This window comes from Nothobranchius furzeri, chromosome 9 (assembly GCF_043380555.1).
Source record: "Nothobranchius furzeri strain GRZ-AD chromosome 9, NfurGRZ-RIMD1, whole genome shotgun sequence".
Classification (NCBI taxonomy): domain Eukaryota; kingdom Metazoa; phylum Chordata; class Actinopteri; order Cyprinodontiformes; family Nothobranchiidae; genus Nothobranchius; species Nothobranchius furzeri.
Window position 1 is genome coordinate 48881435 of NC_091749.1, and position 10765 is coordinate 48892199.

At 41.2% G+C, this 10765-nt stretch overlaps 1 protein-coding gene across 2 annotated transcripts; it reads right to left on the minus strand.

Moving 5' to 3' along the window:
• Positions 1-722: 722 nt before the first annotated feature.
• LOC139071678 (uncharacterized) lies at positions 723-9219 on the minus strand. 2 transcript variants are annotated; one of them, XM_070554516.1, is made up of 5 exons: positions 7087-9219; positions 5437-5552; positions 4901-5074; positions 2924-3013; positions 723-1425 (listed from the first exon to the last, which is right to left on the minus strand). In XM_070554516.1, the coding sequence occupies exons 2-5, from the start codon at positions 5542-5544 to the stop codon at positions 1012-1014; spliced, it is 786 nt and encodes a 261-aa protein (XP_070410617.1). In that variant the 5' UTR covers positions 5545-5552; positions 7087-9219; the 3' UTR covers positions 723-1011. The 2 variants fall into 2 exon arrangements, with proteins under 2 accessions (XP_070410617.1, XP_070410616.1); XM_070554515.1 differs by having other exon boundaries at positions 5437-9219.
• Positions 9220-10765: the final 1546 nt, after the last annotated feature.

Genomic DNA, 10765 nt, shown 5'->3' on the forward strand with positions numbered 1-10765 from the left:
AAAGAAAAAAAAGTAAATGGAAAATGGTATCAGAAGTTTGTTGAACTTTCTTAACTATTGATTTATTCTCTTTTAGACAAAGTTCATGTATATAAAATAGGCAGGAGTGGATATTTAAAGTGATACTAAAGAGAGTTTACAAGGTTTAACAAGAAAATTAGTGTCTGTTGAAACTTTGATTTGTGTTAAATGTGCACTTTTATTTTCACCTGGTTTTCTCAGTAGGGACACACTGTAAAAAATTCCAAGTTGACTCAACTTAAAATAATTTGTAACCTCGCTGCCTTAAGATTTTGATTAACGCTAGCAAATAATTTTGAGTAATGTCAACAAACTAGTAAGTTTCTTCAACTTATGGGATAAAGTTCACATAGCTTATTTTCTTTTGCTGAATAAATTTTCTTTTTTCAGTCAGATCAACTAATATGTTAGTTCTATCAACCACATAATCTAAGTAACTTCTACAAACCTTTGATTCAGGCTAACAAATTATTTAAAGTAATTTCCACTCACATCCAAGTTGAAATTACTTGAAATAATTTGTTTGCCTGATGTATGTTAGTTGAAATTACCTGAAATTATTTGTTTGCCTGATTTATAAGTTAGTTGAAATGACTTGAAATAATTTGCTAGCCTAAATCAAAATATTAAGGCAGCAAGGTTACAAATTATTTTAAGTTGAGTCAACTTGACAATTTTTTTTTACATGTTTCAAAAAGATCCACTCTTAACTTCTGTTTTTGAGGATTCAAAATGTTTTAAAATATAAATAAAAACCAAATGCGTCTTTGGGTCAATTTCTAGAGATTTATTTAAAAAAAATCTATTTTAACATTTAGAAATCATTTCAAAACACCAAGTTTTTTTAACATCCTCACAAGAATCCTGTTCAACTGTATGTAAACACATAACATAAAACTACAGGATAGGACTCCAGTTTGGTTATTTCAACACTGTTCAGAATCCATGTAGTTCATCGCCAAGCTTTAAAAAAACATTTTCAGCATAACTTTAACACAATTTAAGATATCTTTTAAAGTAATCAACATTTTTCAATAAACAAAAATGGCAGGCTACCCTGATATTAAAACATATTACTGCTGGAGCAATTTGTTGCGCAGTCCATTGAACCCGAGCAGAGCAGGTGCTTCCCCCAATGTTCATTAGTACCTTCTGAATTACCTCGAAGGTGTACTTCAGTCTCTTTGGATAGCTGATGTTGAGGCAACAAAGTAGTCCAATCAACACAGTTGAAGCATTTGGTACATCGTGCAGCTCACATAAAACGATGTGCTCCTCCAGGATTACAGCTACATCCACAATGTTTGTTGATAGAGCCGCCATCTCCCCAGTTTGCTCCGTGGAAATCAGTAGGCCTACATCCACTCCTTTCCACACTGCAGGGTCTCCCGCAGAGTTAGTGGTCTAAAGTTTAAAAGAACAGAGTGTGTTTACCACTAGGATTGAACGAGATCATCATGTCATACAGATGAGTCACTGTAGTCACTGTATAGTGACAATAATCACCGTTCATTCATTCATGCCTAGTCTAATAAGGGTGGTTAGGCAGAGTCCCCTTCTTCTGAAGTGGGTTCTGTTGTGGTCCATCCCAATGATATTTGAGTCTTCAGACTGAAGTGTCAAAGTAATGATTGATGGCCGTGTTATTTAAACATTGATCTCGATCACGTGGTGTGTTTTTATCGTTATACCATCTCACCAATCCAGTGGAAGTGTCGATAGCAAGCTGTTGTTGCTTCTGTTAGTCAAAAAAATTTTTTTGGAGCAATCCCTGCATGTGTTTTGCGTTATACTTATCTGGCCATGTGAAAGGTGGGGTGTCGGTGTAGAAATTATGTGGCTAGGGAGGGCCATATTAGAGTTAGCAGTTAGCATTTGAAGTGGTGTGATGTAACAATACAACAGCAGGATGGAAAATCTGAATGCGACATTAAGATTGAATTTTAAAATTGTGTTCATAAAAAATTGGAATGAACTGAAAATCGCAATCTTACAATATTGAAAATATAATTGTGAATGTTTTATTTTCATAATCGCCCAGCCTTACCCTCAAGCAATTACCGAACAACCAGTGGGATGGAACTGCATAGAACTAAAACCATATTTTACTGTTGCCAGTGTGAGCAATCAATTAAATGATAATTAAAAAAATTTCATACATTTGCCAACTCATGCAGGGTTGTACAAAATAGGTTCCCTAATGTCATGGTACAGCACGTCTTCAGCATTTCCCTGCCTCTAGACATCTGACTCATTAACTTATTCGCTGCCAGCCATTTCCTGACCGGTAAAGCTCTTCACTGCCAGTGTTTGTCACGGTTTTTACAGGTGTTTTTTTTTAAGAGTGACAGAACGTTGCGCGCTAGAATGATGTTGACGCCAAAACAACCAAAACAAATAGGAGACTCACCTATTACATCAGGAAGAATCCGCACATTTCAAGCTTAATCTGTTCTTTCATAATCAGTTGTTGAATTGTGATCGGCAGAAGCTTTTCCAATTTACGCCTCACTTTTTTTACAGCAGCGGCCCGAAACGATCTCCTAACACATGGATTTCTGCTTCCTGATCACGTGACGCGTGACGTATGCGGATTAAGATCGGCTTTAGAGCTGAGATGTTTGTTCTCACGGTGCGGGGGCTCGTTTCGACACCCACACAGTAAAAAAATACAAATTCCCTGGCAGTGAACCGCTGGATTTAAAATGACGACTTTAGTAGTCAATGATAGTGAATGAGTTAAGTGTCTCCAGCAGCCTATGACTGTTGAGTCATTCATTAATTTGAGTGAGGTGTTTTAGAGCAGGGACACATTAAAAACTGACAGGATTGTGGCACTTGAAGACTGAAGCTGTACACTCATTCAGTATATCACGTTATTAATAACTGTTTTTAAACATACTTTGGAGAGCTTGAAGAAATTTGAGGGATCCTCTTTTAAGAACCATGGAAGTCCAAGAAGTGCTCTGGATCTTTTGCTCTGGTTGGAGTTCTGCAACACAGTAAAGCAAAAAAAACTTTGCAATTAGAGCAAAAAAGAAGAAGAAAGAAATCACTCAGTGCTTAAACTTGAAGGGTGGGGTGATATGCACATTACCACACCCCTCCACCACCCCAAAAGCAAAGGCACATTGTCCTCTTAATATTTCTGAAGTGCTTTGAATCATAAATGCATGTACACATGCACAATGGCGCACACAAAACAAATGAAACTGGTGTTATGACTTTGCTCTGAAAATGTTTGAAAAGATATGTGTTGATAAAAGCTCTACAAAACGTGACAAAAATGAAAACACACATGCCAGGGTATCCGCGGGTCCTTAAAATGTCTTAAATTTGCTTTTCCAAATTTAAGGCATTAAAATCCTTAAAAATGACAATCCTTAAATACAGTTTCCAAAGGTCTTAAATTACCAAAGACCCAATAAGCAAGATTCTTTTATTTCTATAAAATTTTCATGAGTTTCTAGTTAGTGTTCAGCATTTTTTGTGTATGATATTGGCATAAGCGGAACCGTACACATTCAGTTGGTTGTGGAAGGGGGCTATTTTTAGATGAGCACATTAACTGGTTAAGCTAGTGGGATGTTGCACCAGGGGGAAGTGTAAATTTAATGTTAACTGGATGGCTAATCCCACGTTTGCGACATGGGTAACACCGGTTCTAGGAAATAGCTACGAGAACCGCTGTACTCTGTGCAAAAAGCTTTTTAAAGTCGGTTCCATGGGCGTTCAAGCTGTGGAGTTGCACATGCACAGCAAGAAGCGCACAACTACAGCCAAAACCCGCTAACAGACGCATGCATTTTCTCAGTTCTGCACTGTGTCACCGGTTTCCCCATCTTCAGAATCCCTGAACCCAGCAGGGACCACATCAGCATCGGACCTCAGGGGGATTTTTGGGACCACTGCAACTCTTCAAGTAGAGGTACTGTGGTGCCTGCACAGCGTAACAAGACACCTGATGGCGGCTCTATCAACAGACATTGTGGATGTAGCATTAAACCTATATTCATATCGCAATTTTATGACAGAATAAAAACAAATAATATTAACATTAATTGAAAAATCGTCTTAAATAATCGAGATCTCAATTTCAGTCACAATAATCGTGATTATTATTTTTGCCATAATCGAGAAGCCCTACCTGAGAATTTCCCAATGGCACAAACTATGCCAAAAGGTGCCCAAAATGGTCCAGGAGAGGTCCACCTTGATTTCTATCAACTAAAACCTCTCTAACTTTTCTATACTTTGTTTTTTTCATGATTTTTTGGTCAGCAAATGTTCAGAGCCTATTCTGTGGATTTCTAGACGTTTTAGGCTGAAACTAGGTATTTTAGAAATCATTTTAACATCATAAAGCAGATTTTTTTTTAGGCGGAACACATTTTTTTCTTATTTCTGTTGTGTTCCAGATCCTGTTACTTTCAATCAGTGACATAAGTGATGCTCTTTTGAATTTCTGAGTGAACTTTAGAGTCTCACATTTATTTTGATACCAAAACAGCTCAAATAAACATTGTAGATATACTCAATTCATTTTGGGCATGTCTTTTTTAAGAAAATCTCTGAAAAATGGCCTAGGGTTCAAGAGATTAAGACTACTAAGCAGGAGTATATCTAGAATGTTTTTAAAGGAAGCCAGCCCAGTAATGATCTGGGTGTGTTGCACTAAAATAAAAGCAGGGCTGTTATACAAAAGAGGGCGGGGCTTAGACTTTGTGACAGAAAGTTACAAAATGAGGTTAAAGATGTATTAACATCAACAAATAAAACCCATAAATAATGATTCAATGCTTCAATGGTCTCAAACTAGTAGTTTTTTTCAATCAGTTTATTATACCGAATGTTGATAATGTGTTTGCCTTTCACTTACTTCAAAATCCAGGGATTCCATTAGACTGTGGAGGTTGTCGTCGTGTCCCAGTCTTGTTTCGCGTCTTTTCCGTGCTACGTACAACACCAACAACTTTGCCATATGCTGGTCGAGTCCACTCAGGAAGGACTTCAGGAGGTCAGCAGACACAAGGCGCATAAACTCTGCAACAATCTTAAGCAAAGAATACAAATAAAATCTTCACAACAATCAGAAGTATGGTTTTTGTTACTGCATCAAGATATACCCTTAAACTGTTGCAGCACAAACACACATTTCTATCAAAATCTAAGGGAATTATTTTGGACATTTCCCTATTTGTGAGACTATAAATATCTGTGATTAATGTGTCCGTGTACTCCACAGCATGGATGTAAAATTTAAAATGTTTTGCATGATAAGGGATTACTATGTCAAAATTCCAAGACATGGGAAAATACAGTACATGCCAAAACCAAAATCATTATTATAATGGCGGGGGGGTGGGGGGGTGGGGGGGGGGGGGGGGGGGGAATTCAGCTTATGTTGAAACTTGCCTGTCTTTCAGAAAACAGTGCAGGCAATCTGCTTTCAACTTCAGTCACAAGTCTTTCAATACGAACTCTCTGGATGTTGTCATCTGCAAGGACGACGTGGAGCAACATGTTGACTTCTATATAGATGAAAACAGGGGGCACGAGATGTGAAACCAGAGTAAAAGAGCAACAAGTGAAATTTTAACATTTGTCAAATATACGAAAAAAATGTTTATGACTATAAGGCATACTTAATATACCTATATAGCTGAAAAAACGCAATCTTTTGTGATCTGTTCTAAATGGACAATGACGAAAAGAGCAAATACCAGGGTTTCCCTTACATAGGCGTAGCCGTGGCAGCCCGCCACGGCTGAAATCCGACCGCCACGCCTACAAGATCCCAAGTTATTCTTTTTTATTTATTTATTTTTGCGCTGTTTCCCGAAGAAGCAGCGGGAACTACTATGTTGTTGCTTGTGATCGCAGCCGGTGTATGGAGCAGGCAGGGCAAGGTGAAGTTACAGCATAAGTTACTGAGTTTAAAATTAGAAAGGTAGCAGTGGATATAATGCATTTTGGTTTACATGTTTCAATAGCATTAAGATAAACGAGTGTTGACGATCTTGACAGGGTTTCCTCCAGTGCTTATTAGGCCAAGTTTTCCTCCCCCCACCTGGCTAATCATCACTTATTCATGTAAAATTTATTTATTTTTTCATGTCTGACTTTAACCTCATCTAATACTGTATTACGGCGTGAGCGCAACAGCGACAACTTAAGATCGATGTGTGAGCAGCGTGAGAGGTCAGGTGTTTCATCTGAACCCCCAAAACCTCCAGCAGGCTACGCTGCACTATTGACGTGTTAGCGCCAACTTAGTGACGTGACATATCTCGGAGAAAGTGTAAAAACACGTTGGACGCTTCTTCTGAAGCGGGAAAATAACACTTCTTCTTAAGCAGAGCACGACGTCACCTCGGCTCGTTCAGCCTCTGCCGAGCCGGACTGAGCTCGATAACATTGACCCAGCACAGCCACTGGGTCGTTGGAGCTGCCCCGTGACTGCCTGATGGAAAACCAGCGGGTTTCATCAGACTCGTAAAGTTTCTTGTTTTTGCTGAGACCCCCTGTATTTTACCGCTCCCTCCTGCGGTCTTCCCCTATTAACATTTAAAATGATTCTGTAAATTCCGTGTATCAATAGAAAAAATCTCTGCCTCTGCCAGCTGCAGTAAATGTAGTTTCCAAATAATAAATAAGAGGTGCATTCATCTGTGCATCTCCTTTGACCCACATTAGTGATATTCTCAGCACCAGAACAGTGAAGCAAAGAAAGATTCCTGAGTTTGTTAGTAATTTTATTTATTAGGTGCATCTAACCTGTTCTATTTTTCTCTGAAATGAGATCAAATCAGTGCTTCTATGGGTTGTCTCCAATCTGCACTGGAAAATTTTACTTTATTTAGAGACTTGTCACAATTTCTCCCCAAGCGACCCCCCCCCCCCAGTTGGAAAAATTCCTAGGGGAAACACTGAATACAGTCAAGATGGAAGGCAAAGGACAAGACCTGCTATAATGTCTGTGTTTGAATTTGTAGTGTCTAATTATACTTCGCTGGTTAGCTGAGGAAAATGTGCAAAGCTTACATGTCCACTTCATCCACTTACATATGTATGGAAACCTTTCTCTTCCTGCAAAAAAAAATGACACAGTTTAGCTTACGTTTATACATAGCATGCAGTCACAGTTATTACAATATTCCGTCCCGTGGCGCTCCTCTGTGAGAGCGGGGTGGGGGTATTGCACACGTTCAGCTGCTGTTTCTCACTGGTATCAGCTGATGGAGGGCTCTAGATTATTTGCGCCACAGCGGACACGGTAGGGTTGGGGGGCATGATGCTTAGCCTGGTGGGCCGCCAGGCTTATAAAGCGCTGGGGAAAACCCTGGTATTACAACACTGCTTTTATTTTGGTGAAGCATCCCAAGATCATTACTGGGGAGGCCCCCTTACAAAACGTTCTAGACACACCCCTGCTTATTAGTCTTAATAAAGTATTTCTGAGCCATTATAAAAATTTTAACTATTATAAAAAAAACTTTTGGCATTATTACCCATTATCTTAATTTTTTTTTTTATTTAGAACATCAAGATGCTTTACAATTAACATAAAAAAGTGCATCTTTATTGAGCAGAGAGGAGACAACAGACCCATAGAAGACCTGATTTTATCTAATTTCAGAGATAAATAGAGCAGGTTGAATGCACCTAATAAATACAATTACTAACTTTGACTGAGGAATTTGTTTCAGATTTTTTTCTCCTTTGCTTCATTTGGTCAGATCCTGAAAATCTCCCTATGCTGGCCAAAGGCCTGACACTGACAGATGCAACACCTTATTTAATATTTGAAATTGGGAGGACAAATTGATCTTCCCTGCATTTACTGTGGGTGGAAGAGGCAGATAATTTTTTAATGGATATTTACATACGGGGACTTTACAGAATAATTCTAATAAGGTGATGGTGGAAAAGTGGTAATATATGGGAGGTTATATCAGCAAAAATAAGACTTTACAGGTCAGATTAAATCTGTTGGTTAACCTTCATGGCTCAGGCATACCGGAGGCAGCTCCAACGAGCCAGCAGCCGTGGTAACCAGGCTCTTGCATTATCAAGCTGTGGCTTTGGTGAACTGGAGCAAGTCTGGGGCCACACCAGGCTTATAAAGCACTGGGAGAAACCCCTGAATAACCAAGTTAATAAAAACATTGCACATCAACAAAAGCTTCACAGATTCAGTTCATATTTCACATGACATTTCCCACATTAATTGATTAGGTGCTTTTCCACTATGGAACTTTTGTCTGTTGATTCGCTCCTCTCAGCTTACGCCTCTCTACAAAATCTTTGAGAGATGAGCTGACAAACATATCCTGGCCTGATCCTGACTACAACCAATCAGCATGACAGAACCGCAGCTCTTACCCAGCCATTCCACCGGGCCATTTTAGTCTGTTCAGGGATTCCTGGCGCAGGGCTCTTCCCTCGGTCGAGTTTCTTTTCCCGCTATCAGGTCACCTGGAGAACGTCGCAATTATCCGACGTCAGATAAGCTGCAGCTTCTCTCATCTCTGGCAGAGATTCTCAGCTCATTCTTACTGATCTGACGACAGGACGTGTTAAAAAAATTGCGCGGACTTTTGTTTTCTGTTGATCTCGCTGTGATTTCGGCAAATTCATGTAAAAAAACATCACTTCATCCAGGTTAAAAACGCATTGTAATGCGCCTTACGGATATTTGTACCGAGTCAAATACTAGCTAATTTGTTTCTGTAATGCCTTACATTGCTGCATTACAGCAAAAAGTAATGCATTACAGTAATTAATTATTTATGTAACACATCACTTCCAACTCTGACTATTAGTAATTTGCTGAAATTAAGTGGGTCGTCTCATCTGATCTGACGTTGTAGTCGGATGAGCCCTGAGGACCGGGTAGCTCCAAAACGCCTCGAACAGAAGGGTGGGGAGGCTCACCAAGAACTCTGGTCTAACGCGGTCCCAGTATCCGACAGCTGCACCCCCGACACTGTCCTCCCCGAGTTCTAAAACAGCCCGGTCAGGTCGGCTAAGCTCTGCTCGTCTAGACCCACACATACTAGAAAGTTTTGGTCAAATTTCCCTTAAGTTAGATAGTGGAAACGTAACCAAAATTTTAATGGTTTTAGCCAAGTTACGCTTATCAAATGTTACCCTCCATTAAATAACGTTGGTTACGTATTGTAACCCCAGATTCTATGAGTCTAGTCGCAGCCCTTAAGCTAGCTGCTATTGGAAGGATGATCTCCGCATCAGCCAATCATGAAGAGCTTAAATGTACGCCCACCAATAGTGGGCCCCCTCGTGGTATATAACCGCAGTGACCCCACTGCTCACCTCCAATGGCTCTTATTCCCTTCATAACCAGTGGGGCCAGTGGCTTAAGGGCTGCGACTAGACTCATAGAATCTGGGGTTACAATACGTAACCAACGTTCTATTTCGTCTAGTCTTAGCCCTTAAGCTAGCTGCTATTGGAATAAAGCGCAGCTGGATGGGTTTACGCCCCACTGGTTAACACAACCAATGGACACACCCAATCAAATCTCCTCTAGTGGGGGACGTTCAGCCTCAGACCAGGCCTAAAGACTGAGGCAGGCACATAAGAGAGGGGCCCCCACTAAAAAAACATCATCCACAAGAGGATAAAATCCATCTCAGCAAGGCCAATGAGGTGCCATAAGCATTCATTCAGCCTGCTGGGGTCCAAGCACTGAACGAGTGATGGATCCAGAAGACACATCTCGTAAATAATAACGAGTAAAGGAACAGGGTGAAGCCCATGAAGCAGCCTGACAAATGTCTTCCATTGACACACCACTGAGGAGCGCCATCGAAGAGGAAATCCCTCTGGCTGAGTGAGCCCTGAGTGCCTCAGGGGGATCCCGCCCTGATGATGTGTAAGCGAGGGAAATGGCGTCACACAGCCAGCGTGAAAGGCGCTGGGCCGACAGCGCCTGACCAAGGGAAGACTCCCTGTAGTGCACAAACAGGTTTTGTGAGCGACGAATCTCCGAAGTGCGTGACACATACCGTACAAGCGCGCGCACCGGGCAGAGAAGGTGAGAAGCCGCCTCCTCCTCAGAATTATGGGGAGGAGGAAAAAGTCCAGCCAATGAAATTGACCTGGATTTGAAGGAAGCATTAATGCTTTTGGGCACAAAGGCTGGGTTGGGGCATAAAACAGCAGACCCGCCATCCTCCCGGATCCTGAGGCATGCGGGAGCCACTGAGAGGGCGGTTAGGTCACTCACTCTCTTAACTGATGCTAGCGCCAGCAGCAATGCAGTTTTAAGCGACAGGAACTTGAGTGAGACCTGGTCCAAGGGTTCAAATGGAGCTTCAGATAAGCCGTGCAGAACCACCGTTAGATCCCATTGGGGAAAAAGCGGGCGGGACACAGGTCTGTTCCTTCTGACACCTTTTAGAAAACGTTTTGTGAGGGGATGATTGAAAACAGATCTATCTCCAAAACCCTGATGACATGATGAGATAGCTGCAGCATATGTCTTAACAGTGCTGTATGCGAGGCCCCTGTCCATCAGTATCTGCAAAAACGATAGGACATCCGCCAGCTGGCAGGAGAGCGCTTGAACATTCCGTTCTGCGCACCAGTTCTGGAAAGCTGCCCATTTAGCAGCGTAAGAGGCAATGGTAGAGGGCGCCCGCGCACTCTGAATCGTGGCCACCATATCATGCGGCAGCCCAGAAGCCTCTAAGCGTGACCGCTCAGCGGCCAGACCCAC